This window comes from Anomaloglossus baeobatrachus, chromosome 4 (assembly GCF_048569485.1).
Source record: "Anomaloglossus baeobatrachus isolate aAnoBae1 chromosome 4, aAnoBae1.hap1, whole genome shotgun sequence".
Lineage (NCBI taxonomy): Eukaryota > Metazoa > Chordata > Amphibia > Anura > Aromobatidae > Anomaloglossus > Anomaloglossus baeobatrachus.
In genome coordinates, this window is record NC_134356.1 from 476,166,095 (window position 1) to 476,183,742 (window position 17,648).

General features: G+C 45.6%; 1 protein-coding gene across 1 annotated transcript in view; it reads left to right on the forward strand.

Annotated features, from left to right (window-relative positions):
* The window catches only part of MYO1E (myosin IE), a 225,348-nt gene that overhangs the window by 165,780 nt on the left and 41,920 nt on the right, over positions 1-17,648 (forward strand). The window contains exon 19 of the mRNA XM_075345717.1: positions 4,600-4,744. Within this exon, the coding sequence (XP_075201832.1) occupies positions 4,600-4,744 (145 nt within the window). The remainder of the gene's footprint in view (positions 1-4,599; positions 4,745-17,648) is intronic.

The window sequence follows — 17,648 nt, forward strand, 5'->3', positions numbered from 1 at the left end:
TGCCGCGGGACGGAGGTAAGCTGCTGTTCATCGTTCCCGGGGTATCACACGGAGCGGCGTGTGTTACCCCGGGAACGATGAGCAACCGGCGCCATTTTAATTAAACGAGATTCTGAAACCGAGCGACAAGTACACGACTCACGATTTGTGAGCGATACTGCGTCGCTCGGAGGTGTCACACAGCCCGACGTCGCTAGCGATGCCGGATGTGCGTCACAAAAACCGTGACCCCCGACGATCTATCGCACGATAGATCATCTCGTGTAAAGCACTCTTAACACCCGAATTCCAGTGATTGTATCAGTTACTTAGCTGCTTGCTTCAGTTTTGATAACCTCAGTCCTATCGGCTGCAGATCTACCGGTTCTCTGAATGCTGAGCGATATACAATGCTACACACACTACTGATTGATAGCTTTCTGTGTACAATGTGCATAGGCAGAATGCTGCCAATCGGTAATGGTTGTGAGGTTATACAAAGTTGCTGGATATGAGGAACTACTTGGAAGGAGCCATACTAGTCCTCTAGTGATCATCTGCTGAAAGAATGATTCTATCAAAACTACAGTAAGCAGCCCAGTAAGGGATGCATCGCTGGTATCAGGGTCAATGTCTCTAAAAAGCAAATAAAGATATCTTGCCGTTTGGATACAAAACGTCACCAATTTATTAGTATTGCTTTAAAGGGGTGGTTCACCCATATTTCTTATTTTCTAGATCGATATTATATTGAGAAACAATGTTTCTGTCAAATACCTTATGCTAGCAATAGTGCCTGCGAGAGGCGCTATTGCCGACCACTGTTCCCCGCTCCGTGACCCACGCGCTCCGTGAATTCGGGGATCTGGTGACATCACGTCAAGTTCCTGACACCGCGGCCAGCTGGAGTGTCCGTGAGTGATGTGCTGTGGGCGGTGTTTCACCGCTTGTCACAGCCCATCTGCTCCCTCCTCCCTCACAGCAGAGCGCTGCAAGCAGGAGACACAATGGACTGTGACATGCGGTGAAACGCAGCCCACAGCCCAATGACTCAGGAAGACTGGGACCCGGCCGCAGTGATATGATGTGATCCGGAACTTGACATGACGTCACCGGATCCCCGAGGTCACGTAGCCCACCGAGGTCACGTAGCCCATCTGCCCACCGAGTCATACTAATAATCTGAGGTGAGTCCCATTCCTGTTCTCTCCAAATGAGGCCTGACATAAGGATAGATCTATGTAGTAGTTATAATGTGAAAGTAGCGCATGTAAATGTCAAAGTCTGGTCCATTCTGCTGTGTATCAAGCAGTAAGACAGTTCTCTTAGAAATATATTGACATTGTTTACTAGTGTGTTGTTTATAACTACAAGAACTATTTATTCCCTTTACCTGTACCGTGCTGTAAGAAATGAACTTTGAAGTTTCCATCCCATCCTCTTTCAGGAAGTTACAGAAGTTACAGGCCATATTTGATAAGAGACCTTTATGGACCGAGCAGTTTTAGAATTCCATTTTATTACTGATTACATAATCATTTCAACTTTTTCTTATTTCTTGTTTGTTTGCTTTCTACAGGACACAAGTTTCTGCTTGTGCCAAGGACTAATGAGATCACCAATAATGATAATGTCTTCTTAAGTGTTTGGTCCCCTGAATGTTTTATAAACTTTCATGGCCTTCAATACAATTCCTTAGATCAGCCTCTCATATTGCGGTGGAGGAAAGGAGTTTCTGTCTTTGCAGAACTTTTTGTTAGTAGTAATAATCTAATAATTTTATTTATATTGTGCCAACATGTTCCGCCCCATTTTACAAGTCGTTGGGGACATGTACAAATAATATCTGACATTAAAGAATAACAAATAGTTCAATTCAATCAAGGGGAATGAGGGCCCTGGTTGTAAGAGCTTACAATCTATGGTTAAGTAGGGGTGGCAGGGTAAAAAGTGCTTGTATTTCATGGTCAAGTCATCTAACCAATGAATGAGGGAACTCATTTTAAGCTGCATGAGCGAGTACAAAGAGAGCTACAAAGGGCCACTGCGTCCAGAGAATAGAAAAGACCAGATTCTTAGGAAAGGGTAGGAATGAAGAAATGAGAACATGCAAAAGGACTGACTAAAAATTATTCAGATTGTCTGAGGAAGTGCATTCCAGAGAAAATGGTGCAGCACTTGAAAAATCTTAGAGACCTCGAGACTCTGACATTAGTGGTTTCTGTGAATCATTTGTGTTTATGACCAAAGCTTGTTATATGTATGTATATGTGTGTGTGTGTGTGTGTTTGTGTGTGTGTATATGTGTGATGTGTGTGTGTGTATATGTGTATATGTGTGTGTGTGTGTGTGTGTGTGTGTATGTATGTATGTATGTATATGTATATATATATATGTATATATAATATATATATATATATATATATATATATGTATGTATCCATTAGATTTTATCTAGTATTAAAAATCTGAAATTAAACTATGTACGTTACATAGTTAGGATGCACAGATACCAGCGACCACCACTGTTACAATGTAAGATACATACCAAACTAAAGGCTGGTGTTTTTGTATAAAAAAGATCACTTAGTGGAAGAATTTACAAAATAAAGAACATACAATCACAGCTGTATTGGTGTAGGAAAGTCTCTAGGACAGTTCAGGATAATTGTGTATAGCACCAGCACGTCTCCTGTCTGCTATCACCAATATTGGATTTTTTTTATTTAATGTGACAAAGTACATTAGCAATGAGGAAGTTCAGTGAGGATTATATGTTCATGACTTATTGTAAGTAGGTGTCATTAAAAATAATTGTACGACTGTTGGACAAATGCCATACATATCAGTGAACGAGTGCATCAAGCTTCTTTAAGTCTTCATTAGTCATTGAAAAGTTTTCTATGCATGGCTCCTTGATCTATGAAAGAATGTTGAAAGAAGATGTAAGTGTTAGGGCTCTTTTCCACTTGCGTACCACTTCCTGCAGGAGCATCGGAAGCAATATGCTAATGACCCTCTGCTGCGGGTGTCAGCCGAGGGTCATGCGACTGTGATGCAATCTTGCGATCTCATCACAGGTGTGGAGAAGATGGAGGGAGAACTTTCTCCCCATCTTATCCACTGTCTGTCTCTGCATACACCACACTGCAGTCGCATAACATGCGAGTGCAGTGCAATGTTGGGGTGCGTGAGCTGACACTCGCTGCAAAACACAGCATGCTGCGATTGCACCGAGAGCACGATTCATGTGGAGAAATTACAGGAAAGAGGAAACTGGCTCATTGATTAACACTGGTGCGAGTGCTATCCGTTTTTTTGTTTTTTTTTTATCGGATTGCACTCACACATGCAAATCGCAGGTGGAAAAGAGCCCTTACAGAAAGGACAACATGGAATTGCAGATAATTTTTTCTGTAAAGTAAAACCTAGTTTTTAAACAAGCAGGGAAATGATTTACCTCACAGAAAGCAGCATCTACGATCTCATGTTGTAATGTCTGTATACTTTTTTGCTTCCTACCTGTTTCAGAAGATGTGGTATGATCAGGCCATGTCCCTGTACGGTCAGACATGACCATTACACAGTACACAGCAAGGGCACATATAGAAGATTATCTCAGCACAGGAACATTTTTTAATATATCCAATTGTGGAACTTAATTTTATTAATCAAAGACCTATTGATATGTATTTTGTTCATGGGAGCACCCCTTTAATATATGTAGGGCATTAGTGTTAATAGACTACTCTTGTTATTTGTATCATCATTATGGAAATTACTCCTATGGAATCCAGTTGAGTCACTGCTCGTCAAATATAAGGATGATAATGAGACCATTACACGTTTGTAAAACCAATCAGTCATTATACATTCCTTTCCTTAACCAAGAATCAGCAAAAACATTAGTGCATGCCCTCATCATCTCCCGCTTTGACTACTGCAACCTCCTGCTCTCTGGCCTCCCTTCCAACACTCTTTCACCCCTCCATTCTATCCTAAACTCTGCGGCCCGCCTAATCCACCTCTCTCCTCGCTACTCCCCAGCCTCGCCACTCTGCCAATTCCTTCACTGGCTTCCCATCACCCAACGACTGCAGTTCAAAATATTAACCATGACATACAAAGCCATGCACAACCTGTCTCCTCCCTACATCTGTGACCTAGTCTCCCAGTACCTACCTGCACGCAACCTCAGATCCTCACAAGGTCTCCTTCTCTACTCCTCTCTTATCTCCTCTTCCCACAATCGCGTACAAGATTTCTCCCGTGCATCCCCCATACTCTGGAATGCTCTACCTCAGCACATCAGACTCTCACCTACCGTGGAAAGCTTCAAGAGGAACCTCAAGACCCACCTCTTCCAACAAGCCTACAACCTACAATAGCCCTCAGTCCAGTAGACCACTGCGCAACCAACTCTGTCCTCACCTATTGTACCATCACCCATTCCCTGTAGACTGTGAGCCCTCGCAGGCAGGGTCCTCTCTCCTCCTATACCAGTCTGTTTTGTACTGTTAATGATTGTTGTACATATACCCTCTTTCACTTGTAAAGCACCATGGAATAAATGGCGCTATAATAATTAATAATAATAATGTTGCAAATTTACCCTTGTAGATACGCTATTCTCACCAAAGAAACCTGGCCTTCCTGGCGAGGAGACGAGAAGAAAGGTGTCCTCCATTTGCTGCATTCTGTTAATATGGACGCTGACCAGTTTCAGCTTGGAAAAACCAAAATCTTCATCAAAGCTCCAGAGTCGGTGAGTACTTTATGATTGTAAGGGTGAATTCAAACGACCATATAAATCTGTCAGAGATCAGACCGCAATGGTCGGCCTGACTGTGCATCTCCTGACCCAAGCATGACAGCTCCATAGAAATGTATGAAGCCGTGATCCTCGGGCTGGGAGAGCCGCAGACAGTCCAAGCATTGCAGGACAATCTTGCTCCAATTTATCTGGTTGTCTGAATATACCTTAGTACTACGTATTTGTGTGGGTTTTCTCCACTACTATGGTTTCCTCCCCTACTCTAAGGGAATTTAGATTGTGAACCCCAATGAAGATACTGATGATGGTAATTGTTCCGCGCTGCGGAATATATTTGTTCTATATTAGCAAGCATAATAAATGTTGCAGGTGAAGGTAAATATAAATACTTCCATAATTAACGGGTCTATTCAGACACTGCAGATTTAGTTGCAGAAATCTTTGCATCGGAAAATAAGCTCCAAATTTGAAAGGGGTTGTTACTGACTGCCCTGCCTTATTCTGAATTTACTATTTTTGTTATGTTGTAAAGAAAAGTTGTAATAGCATAAATTGCTCAAATAGTTTATACTGGCTATGATGAAATATGGAAGAACATACAGTGCATATCGGCAGTCTAGCCACTGGTCAGAGTCTAAGCCCTCTTGGCCTCCAGAGTCTAAGCCCTCTTGGCCTCCAGAGTCTAAGCCCTCTTGGCCTCCAGAGTCTAAGCCCTCTTGGCCTCCAGAGTCTAAGCCCTCTTGGCCTCCAGAGTCTAAGCCCTCTTGGCCTCCAGAGTCTAAGCCCTCTTGGCCTCCAGAGTCTAAGCCCTCTTGGCCTCCAGAGTCTAAGCCCTCTTGGCCTCCAGAGTCTAAGCCCTCTTGGCCTCCAGATTTACCAGATCTCAAATCAATTTGTCATGTGTGGGTTGTGCTGGGAAAAAACGAGCCTGATGGACGGTGCCCCATTCGACACCTTACAGAACTTAAAGGATCTACTGCTAACACTTTAATGCCACACACCACAGGAACCCTTCAGAGATTTTATAGAGCCCATAACTTAACAGGTCAGAGTTGTTTTAGTGGCACAGAGGAGAGGCACAATATTAGGCATGTTGCTTTAATATTATGACTGATTAGTATACGATTTATTGATGAAAAATACCTACTTGCCAGTGACTGGATCCCGACTCTTCTTGAGAATGCATAGTCTTCCAGACTCTAAATGAGAATCAAAAAGGTCCGTGGAGCCTCTGTTAGGAGTCTCAACACAGAAAATTGACTCTAAATGAGGGAATTGTTTGGGTAATTTCCTGTTTATCAACATGTGCTTCTATAATATATGCATTGATGGTGTGAGGCTGAATTTTATAGGCTTTGGAACAGTGCGCCCTTGTGTGTGGACCCTCTACGCCCCCAGGTATACAAGGATGAAGAAGCATGAGCAGTTGTATCCCATCTATCTCTTGAGATACCATTTGCTTTCTGCCATCAGTTACATTACATATATAGTGTTGAGTGTGTTCTTTAACATGAGAATTTCACAGTTGCCTTATGCCTTGTTTAATCCAAGGTTTACATACTCTGAACAGCCTGTTTTATCATACAGTATCTTGTGTTTACCTCATCCTGCTCTATAGTCTATTATTTTTTTTTCTCTTTCCTTATTACTTTTTAGATATGATTATGTTGTCTGTTAATTAGTCTTGGTGAATAACCGTTAAAGGGATTATCCGGCTTCTTTGACTTTTTTTTTTTATTTCCCTATTGGGCTACATTGGGGCAGGTAAGTAGATAGAGACCACTTACCTGCCCTGCTGTCAGCCCCTCTCCCCCGGCTCAGAGCGGTCATGTGACCGCTCCTGCCGCGATTTTGCTGCTTCCGGTCATTTCATGTCAACATGGGCAGGGCCATGTTGACATGCAAATGTGGAACAGCATGTCGCCTCCCTGCTGGGCTGTACAGTACGAGGAGTCCCCGACCCCTTCCCTGCACCCTCCCACACATTCCCCCGCACCTCTTACTCTCCAGTAACCTCCCCCTGCACTGCTGTAGGGTCCGTGACCTGGGGGCGGGGCCTGGCGGCAGCTGCCGTGGTGTCAGCGCCAGCACCGGGCCCCCTGCCCAGGATCGCACATTCAAATGTACCGGCATCACAGATCACAGATGCCGGTACATTTGAAAGTGCTGATGAGAAGCAGCGCAGCTTCTCATCACTGTCCCTCCGGCTGTCTGTGCTCTCTTCAGCACAGCGGTGACGTCACTACTGTACTGATATGTCCAGAGCACAGACAGCTGGCGAACGTGCAGGAGCGACGGGGACCGAGGACAGGTGAGTATGTACTCCACATGTGTTCCCTATGGGGGGGGTGCGCAGAGCCATATGTGTGCGTAGCCATATGTGTGCGTGTGCAGAGCCATATGTGTGCGTGTGCAGAGCCATATGTGTGCGTGTGCAAAGCCATATGTGTGCGTGTGCAGAGCCATATGTGTGCGTGTGCAGAGCCATATGTGTGCGTGTGCAGAGCCATATGTGTGTGTGTGCAGAGCCATATGTGTGTGTGTGTTCAGAGCCATATGTGTGTGTGTGCAGAGCCATATGTGTGTGTGTGTGCAGAGCCATATGTGTGTGTGTGTGTAGAGCCATATGTGTGCGTGTGCAGAGCCATATGTGTGCGTGTGCAGAGCCATATGTGTGCGTGTGCGGTGCAGAGCCATATGTGTGCGGTACAGAGCCATATGTGTGCGGTGCAGAGCCATATGTGTGCGTGTGCGGTGCAGATCCATATGTGTGCGTGTGCAGAGCCATATGTGTGCGTGTGCGTGTGCAGAGCCATATGTGTGCATTGCAGAGCCATATGTGTGCGGTACAGAGCCATATGTGTGCGTTGCAGAGCCATGTGTGTTCGGTGCAGAACCATATGTGTGCGTGTGTGGTGCAGAAACATATGTGTGCGTGTGCGGTACAGAGTCATATGTGTGCGTGTGCAGAGTCATATGTGTGCGTGTGCAGAGCCATATGTGTGCATGTGCAGAGCCATATGTGTGCGTGTGCGGTACAGAGCCATATGTGTGCGTGTGCGGTACAGAGCCATATGTGTGCGTGTGCGGTACAGAGCCATGCGTGTGCGGTGCAGAGCCATTTGTGTGCATGTGCGGTACAGAGCCATGCGTGTTCGGTGCAGAGCCATGTGTGCGTGTGCGGTGCAGAGCCATATGTGTGCGTGTGCGGTGCAGAGCCATATGTGTACGTGTGCGGTACAGAGCCATATGTGTGCGGTGCAGAGCCATGCGTGTGCGGTGCAGAGCCATATGTGTGCGTGTGCGGTACAGAGCCATATGTGTGCGTGTGCGGTACAGAGCCATGCGTGTGCGGTGCAGAGCCATTTGTGTGCGTGTGCGGTGCAGAGCCATATGTGTGCAGTGCAGAGCCATATGTGTGCGTGTGCGGTGCAGAGCCATATGTGTGTGGTGCAGAGCCATATGTGTGCGGAGCAGAGACATATGTGTGCGTGTGCGGTGCAGAGCCATGTGTGTGCGTGTGTGGTACAGAGCCATGCGTGTGCGGTGCAGAGCCATATGTGTGCGTGTGCGGTGCAGAGCCATATGTGTGCGGTGCATAGCCATATGTGTGCGTGTGCGGTGCAGAGCCATATGTGTGTGGTGCAGAGCCATATGTGTGCATGTGCGGTGCAGAGCCATATGTGTGCGTGTGCGGTACAGAGCCATATGTGTGCGTGTGCGGTGCAGAGCCATATGTGTGTGGTGCAGAGCCATATGTGTGCATGTGCGGTGCAGAGCCATATGTGTGCGTGTGCGGTACAGAGCCATATGTGTGCGTGTGCGGTACAGAGCCATATGTGTGCGTGTGCGGTGCAGAGCCATGCGTGTGCGGTGCAGAGCCATATGTGTGCGTGTGCGGTACAGAGCCATATGTGTGCGTGTGCGGTACAGAGCCATGCGTGTGCGGTGCAGAGCCATTTGTGTGCGTGTGCGGTGCAGAGCCATATGTGTGCAGTGCAGAGCCATATGTGTGCGTGTGCGGTGCAGAGCCATATGTGTGTGGTGCAGAGCCATATGTGTGCGGAGCAGAGACATATGTGTGCGTGTGCGGTGCAGAGCCATGTGTGTGCGTGTGTGGTACAGAGCCATGCGTGTGCGGTGCAGAGCCATATGTGTGCGTGTGCGGTGCAGAGCCATATGTGTGCGGTGCATAGCCATATGTGTGCGTGTGCGGTGCAGAGCCATATGTATGTGGTGCAGAGCCATATGTGTGCGTGTGCGGTGCATAGCCATATGTGTGCGTGTGCGGTGCAGAGCCATATGTGTGTGGTGCAGAGCCATATGTGTGCATGTGCGGTGCAGAGCCATATGTGTGCGTGTGCGGTACAGAGCCATATGTGTGCGTGTGCGGTACAGAGCCATATGTGTGCGGTACAGAGCTATATGTGTGCGATACAGAGCCATATGTGTGCGGTGCAGAGCCATATGTGTGTGTGTGTGCGGTGCAGAGCCCGATGTGGGGCTGTTATTTGCAATGCTGTAGTGATACCAGGTCAGGTGCTGGGGAAGAATACTGACAGGGAATGTGTGTGCAGGGGGCGGGCAGGGGGTGGGGCTGGACACTGGTGTGGGGCTGGACACTGGGGTGGGTGGTGACAGCTCTGACTGAGGTTCAGCACAGGAAGTGGTCAGTTTGCTGGATCTGAATGTAAACAAGAGCTCCAGAGAATAAAGGGATAATTCAAGAGGAACAAAAGTTAGAAAACAAAAAATAACAATGTAGGTGTGATTTATATGACAATACAGCACAGATAAACTCAAAAATTTTTGTTAAGCTAATGTCGGACAACTCCTTTAATAAAGGTTGTTTGATTAAAATATATTTTATAATCACTTAGGTAATGATGGAATAAGTACTGCTAGATGGGAACATAGGGCTACTGTGCAAAGCACTATGTAGATCCCTGGTTGTCCAATAGCTGGTTTGCTGAGAAAATGATACAATTAGTAGCATTTCTATAGAGATAATTTCAAGATCGTGTAAGATAGTGATTGGTAAAATCCTGAAGGGGAGATATGTATCACCGAGGTTGATGGCTTTAGTGATGTGAAACCTGGAAGTGGATTCCAGCATGCTATGTGGTGAGAGGGTTAAACAGCCATTACAGGCCAGGTTTTTGTGAACAAAGAAATGGGTGGGACGGCTGCTCACCCTAGGGTGTGGACTAGCAAGTAAAATGAAGGCCTCTGGTTTCCCGTGTGTGTGTGTGTGTGTGTGTGTGTCTCCCGCAGTGGGACTCTTGTTTAAAGAGTGGATTATTCAGTACAACCGAATCTTGCAGTAGTAGATTAGTTTATTATGATTATTTTTCCTTTTTGTTACTTTGGTTTATTCAGTCTTCAAGAACTGGTTTTTCCTGGCACAGACGTTTAAAGAGATACGGTTCCTGCATCTATCTAAATAAGCAGCTAAGTGAGTCATATCTTCACAGTAAGTTAAAGGGACTCTCTTGCCAGGTTTAAGTTTTTGCTAGCCCATCTCAGAGTACCATGATGTAGGGGGAAACCTTGATTCCAGTGATGCGCTACTTAATCAGCTGCTTGCTGTCATTTTGATAAGTGATTTTACCTGCTGCAGATCTACGAGTTCTCTGAATGCTGAGCTCTCTATAACCCCACACACACCACTGATTGGCAGCTTCCGGTGTACACTGTACATAGGCAGAAAGCTGCCAATCAGTGGTGTGGGCAGGGTTATACATAACTTTTGAATGTGGAAGACTAAATGGCAGTAGGTAGTGATAATCTGCTGATTAAAGCAGTAATTTTTAGCAAATCTACAGCAAGCAGTCCAGTAAGTGATACATCGTTGTATCAGGGTTCCTGCCTCTACATTTTGCTACTCTCAGATTGGATAGTATAAATCTGTTGACAGATCCTCTTTACTAGGTGGAGACTGTTCCAGCAGATTTGATGATTAGCAGTTCACTCTAACATATTGGGACTGGATATTGTGCGCCCTGACTTCTTTGGACCCATCTGAACTACATGTCTAAGTGACTCATGTCATAAATGTTCTGGGGAAGAATATATAAGTCCACAAGTTAAGTTGTTTGTACAGTGTTATCCACAATCCCTGAGTGAACTTTTTAAAACAATCTGAATGTTATAACTATCCGATATAACTATGTAAACCCTTTCCTTGGTATTCAAGGTTAAAGGTGACCGATTGGTCTATATTTGTGACAAATGAACTTTGATATTTCACTAAAGGTGTGGTGTTTTTTATAAAATAAATTAATATTATATGGGAATATTTTGTCTGTCTACAGATCCTCTTTACTAGCCTTAGCTAAGAAAAGTTAATAAAGTTTCTATATTTGGTCCCTTGTGTAAGATCAGTTAGAGCACAGTATATGAATGGCTGTCCTACTGTCCACAAGTGGTGCATATAAATTCCAGTGATGCACAAAAATCTGTTGATTTTCTCTTGGTTCACTGTCTTGATACATACATACTACAGAGAAGAGCTCTTTTCTTACAAGCAGTTTATATGTTCTCCCCGTGTTTGCGTGAGTTTCCTCCGGGTTCTCAGGTTTCCTCCCATACTCAAAAGACATACTGGTATGGAATTTAGATTGTGAGTCCCAGTGGGGACAGTGTTTCTGATGTATGTAATGCACTGTGGAATTAATGGTGCTATATAAGTGAATAAATATTATTATTAGCTCTCCCCCATTCAGCGACACATACGACATGCCTCAGCCTAGAAGACATTCTTGAAACCGCAATTTTTGTGGACATCTTAGTAGGAAAATACTGAACAATTCATTCTCTCTTCCTCTCTATATTAATTACAGGTGTAATATATATATTGTGAGGTTGCACCCAGTTCACACACCGCAATATGGGGGGTTTTACTCCCTTTTGCTGCAATGAGAGGTAGCATAAGAGAACACACAGTTCAAATAAAGTCCAGCAGTTTATTAAACAAAACATAAATCGTACTCCGGGTACATAACAAACAAAAATCTGTTTCTTCAACAAAAGGAACACACTGCTTACTGGCCGTCGCACTCACGGTTATCCAGTCCGTTAATTCAGCTGTTCGCCCACACAGGTTTGGATCCACTTTCCCCAGTGGTATCCAGAGAGGCCTCCAATACCTCTGTGCACTGGAGCAGCCTTTCCACACAGGATGATTTTCATACACACTCTGCCTCCTGGTAGTCTCTCTCAGTCTGGCTCCTGCCAGTCTCTCAGCACAAACTGACTTCCCTCAGCTGTGTTCCATCTAGAGGCTTCTTCTTCTCAGAGATTAGCAACCTCTCTGTCTCAGAGGCTGCTTCTCCTGCAGTGCTGCTCCACACACTGCCTCCTCAGTCTACATACAGTCTGCCCTCTGCCAAACAACAGACTCCTTTAAAAATCCACGTGGCCTGTCAGACACATGTCAAACACACCCTTAAGCGGGGTATGTAGGTGGCCAGATCAAATAAACTATAATACAAATGTCGCGGGCGGGGGGTGCGCTGCTCGACCGCGCTTGCAGCTCGGGTCCGGCTGCTGCTGCTGCTTGGTGGCTCGAGCGGTGGGCCGGATCCGGGGACTCGAGCGGCGCTCCTCGCCCGTGAGTGAAAGGGGTGGTCTGTTGGGGTTTGGGATGTCGGTTTGTGACGCCACCCACGGTGTGTGGTGAGGTTGGGGCACCACCGCTGCTCTGTACGGGGATCCCGGGAGCGATGATGGGGAGCAGCTGGGATGTTTCTCTCCCCTCCGTGGGTAGGGGGATTTTGGTAGTCCAGGGGCCCGGAGTTGTTGACTGTAAGCTGGATTGCGGGGCTTGGCCGGGTGCAGGGTCGCGGGGGCAGCGCAGTGCCAGACGGCACGGTGGTACTTACTCAGCCAGTAACGCACACGGAGTCTCTGGTAAAACAAATGCCTGGATGGACGAGTCCCACAGACGGCTGCGGCGGTCACTCCCGGTAGGTTGGCGGTAACTGTCTCTCCCTGCACCGGTGTTGTGTTGTGTTCTCGGCCCCGATGGCTTCCCACTGGTAACCCGCTCCCCAGCGGTATATTTGCCGGAGGAGCCCCTTTTGCCCGCAGGCGCTGGCCCTGGGAACGCTAGCTGTGGCGGTAGCTGTGTTTCCCTTCACGGTTGAGCGGTTGCCTTTAGTCGGGTCTTTGCTGCTGGGAAACCCCGGAGGTTCCCGTCGCTGACGGATTTGACCGGTTTAACGGCGACTCCAAGCCTGGTCGGGGTCCGCAGGCCCTGCCGAATGGGGCTGGCCTCTCTTCGCTCCCCGGTCCGGTACCGGCGGGCCACCGCCCGTCCCCGGTCCTTACGGTTGTGCGTCAATCGGCCTCGCCTGCAGACGGTCACCACCGTCTGCCAACCTTGCTCGTAGGTGCCCGGGCCACGTACCCGGACACAGTCAATCAGCTCCTCCACTACTACTTCACTCCTCTCCTTTCTCAACTCTCCAAACTCAACTGAACCCTTTTTCCCGCCTCCAGGACTGTGAACTCCTGGGTGGGTGGAGCCAACCGCCTGGCTCCACCCCACCTGGTGTGGACATCAGCCCCTGGAGGGAGGCAACAAGGATTTTGTGTGTGCGGCTGATGTGCCTAACCGGGGTGTGGGGTGTGTTGTTGCAGTACCTGTGACGTCCTGGCATGTCCAGGGCGGCCCACAAACAAGTAGCACTACAAACACCACAGCGGACCTTCAGGCTTCCACCACTTCTGTGCTACATACTGGCCATTGGCAATGTAGCCAGTTGCAATCTCACATTTATATATATATATATATATATATATATATATATATATATATATATATATATATATATATATATATATATATATATAAATTAATTTGCTTGGTTAAGCCTACCACAAAAGATTGAGCTGATGAGTACAGCATGCTTCTGTGCTATGCCTTTGATCCATTTTCCAAGTTTGCTCTCCTGCAGATTGAATGTCTAGCTTATTGCAATTGTGGCTTTTGCCCGATTGTGGTAGTTACCGATAGCCAACATATCCTACACCTGAATAAATAGGATCTGGTATATAAGAAGAGAAAACAACATATTACCACAACTATTTGGAGTCTGTTTTCCCTATAAAATAGGAGTTCAGTACAAAGGCTTTAGGCTTATCGGTTGATTTTAGCCATCAGCATTTTTAATGTACAACTTTTACTTTAGATTATTCATGGGTTACAGATGAATAAAAAATATATAATAAGCAGATACGTGTTCTGCAGTCTATTCTGCTGCTCTGATCCTATGATGTTATCATTTGCATCTTCATTTTGTAAATACTGAAATATTTGCTCAAAAGAAAAAAAATGTTCAAATTTCTTTTTTTCTTGTCTATGTATTCTGTACAGAGTTTTTTGGGGTTTTCTTTGTCTGACATACCCAATTTTCAGAACATTTCAGGTCTTCCTCTGGTTTGTGTTGCGTACAGGGCAGTATTTCTTGTATCAACTCATAACCACATGTGTGAGGAAGGCTGGCTGAATGTTCTTCTAATATCCAAGCTAACTCCTTTGTCTGTCTTTAGATCTCCTGTGACAGAATTGACTTGAGAAGATCTATGGTATTATCGCAAGAGTTACGACCATTGTAACAAGTCAGTTTGTATTAGGCCTCTTTCACACGTCCATGAAAAACCACGCACGTTTTTCACGGACGTGTCAGAGGTGCGTTTTGCCCTCCGTGAGCTGTGTTTATGGCACACGTGTGTTCTCCATGTGTTATACGTGATAACACAAGGAGAACGGGAACTTTTTGCTCACCTGTCCCTGGCGGCGCCCTCCGTGGTTCTGATCTTCGGTCTCCGGTCCCGTCGACTCCCCGCTGCTGCAGCTTCCGGCCGCAGTGAAGTGAATATTCAATGAGCATAATGAGCGGCGGTCAGAAGCAAGTGACAGCAGCGGCAGAGACAGGAGGGCTGGAGAAGGTGAGTAAAGTTTTTTTTCTCAGACACGTGTGTTATCTCCGGCGCATGTCACACGTGTGGTCCGTTTGCGTTCCGTGTGACACCCGTGATGCTGGAGAAAAACAGACATGTTGACGTGTGGAGCATACAGACACTTGTATGCTCCACACGTACACACGGTCCATGGCAGAACACGCACGTGAGCGCAGACCCATTGATTTTAATGGGTCTACATGTGCCCGTGTCTCCGGTACGTGAGGAAATGGACCAAACACGTACCGGAGACACGGACGTGTGAAAGAGGCCTTAAAAGGAGTCTGTCAGCAACCTTTTGCTACCTCATCTGAGCAAGGAGATTCTGAATCAACGTTGTATCACTTATATTACTGGCTGCAGCCATTCTAACACAACCTGAATTCTTAGCTTTAGTCAGGTAGCAGAGCTAAGAGAACTGTCCTCGCTCACACCAGGCTATCAATAGAGATTGTACATTGACAGTGATGTGTCACTCACAGCAGGGGCATGCCGGACTGCTGTGCACAAGGCAGCTAGCCACCCCAATGATAAGGGTCCTGCTGCTAAAACTACCATAGCAAATAAACAAACGATTGGACATTGACAACACAGGCATGCCTGAGCTTTCTGTGTTAACCCTTACAATATGCTTCATTTTATAAGGCAAAAACCTGCTGACAAATTCCCTTTAAGTCACTGAATTGTTAACCTGCTTACTGATCCTTGGCTACAAATTGAATGGCTATGATTCATGTTATACCATAATATATTGTACTGAAGCAACAGAGATTAAAATGAGTATGATGGAAAGAAGAAAAACTAACAATAAAAATGTTTACTCAGTTTTTCTTGCGTCTTAAGTAGGTCTTAGAAGATATTCATGACACCTGTGGATTAACTCAAAATCGCCAATGAGATTCAGACACAATATTTAGACTTCTGTTAGACAGTAAAAAAAAACTATCAAGCACGGAACATGGCAGGAATGAGGCACTGAATGACAACTCCTTCTCTTCTTTCAATAGACTTTGATATTCAGATTGTAAAATTGAGAAGTATGCGTACAATCTATGATGGACCGAGTCAATTTCTCTTCGTCGGTGACACTTGTTTAAATTACGTAGATAAAAGTATTAGTCACACGGCTTAATCAATTAAATGAGGTTTTCCATTCCTTGATATATATATATATATATATATATATATATATATACAGTGCAGACCAAAAGTTTGGACACACCTCATCTCTAGAACAACTGTTAAGAGGAGACTTTGTGCAGCAGCCTTCATGGTAAAATAGCTGCTAGGAAACCACTGCTAAGGACAGGCAACAAGCAGAAGCGACTTGTTTGGGCTACAGAACACAAGGAATGGACATTAGACCAGTGGAAATCTGTGCTTTGGTCTGATGAGTCCAAATTTGAGATCATTGGATCCAACCGCCGTGTCTTTGTAGAAAAGGTGAATGGATGGACTCTACATGGCTGGTTCCCACCGTGAAGCATGGAGGAGGAGATGTTATGGTGTGGGGGTGCTTTGCTGGTGACACTGTTGGGAATTTATTCAAGATTGAAGGCATACTGAACCAGCATGCCTACCACAGCATCTTGCAGCGACATGCTATTCCATCCGGTTTGCGTTTAGTTGGACCACCATTTATTGTTCAACAGGACAATGACCCCAAACACACCTCCAGGCTGTGTAAGGGCTATTTAACGAAGACATATTTTCTTACCACCTTATTCGTACTTTAATAAGAATAATTTTCTGCAATAATTAGTTGATTGTGAAACTTCTTCCTATGAGTGGTATTATGGAAAAGTGGAAGCGTTTAGGAAGCGTATCAAGAGGCAGATCACTTTCAGGCAGTGGAAATGTGTTCTGCAGAGAGAGATAACTAACGCTCATTTATCATCTCAATGGGTTAGAGAATGACGGTGATACTTGCCTGACCGCATTGTACCAGCTGTGAAGAGCGGTGGTGGAGGGGTACTAGAATGGGGTTGTTTTTTAGGTGTTGGCCTTGACTTTTTCATTCCAATAAAATGAAACCTTAATGCCTCAGCTTTCTAAGTCTACTTTCACACTGCGTTTTGCCTTACGTTTAGTGGTCCCGTCAGGGCATCCGTCCAAACCACCCTTCCCCCACCCCGCAAAGCATGTTTCGGACGCATTCCTGCATGACTGAGCCCCAGTGCACAAAGCAAGATCCATAATGGCATGGATGGTAGACGTTAGTGTGGAAGAACGTGACTGGTGACTGTTCTAGACAAATTCCTGACCTCAACCCTATTGAATTGCAGCAGAGATTCTGATCCTGGCGCCTGCATCCACTGTCACTGTCATGGCAGGCATTTTGTACTATAAACCAGTTATTTGATGGCAGTGTTTTCTAAACCAGAATACCCCTTTCAGCTTTATTTTACATAGTATCAGAAAAACTCTAAATCCTAATGCAAATTGCCTTAACTGTATGTCAGCACTGGGGTCAGCATGTGTAGGGCACTCTGGAGCTGTACATGGAAGATGTTGACTATATTACATAGCCAGCATTTGTCTCGAACAGCAGCAAGGGGAGCTGAGCTACAATCACTGCTGTTAACCATTTAGGTGCTGCTGACAATCTGTCAGCTGTATTTAAATTGAAATGTTACCAGTGAGATGCTGCCAATGAGTTACTATTGCAGCCAGAGGCCTGATAAAAGCCCTGGTCACTGCCCTCTTAGTACTCCTGGGATGCTCAGCCACAGGCTGAGCTTCATAGGAGTCAGTGATTTATACTATATACTGCAATATTGTGGCATTGCAATATACAGTATAAGCAATCGCATGAGCGCAGGTTCAAGTTCCCTAAGAAGACTAAAAAACAAAGTTAAAGCAAAAAATGTTTAACAACTATTAGGTTTGTCATCCCTTTTACCCTCATTAAAAATAAATAAAAAAATAT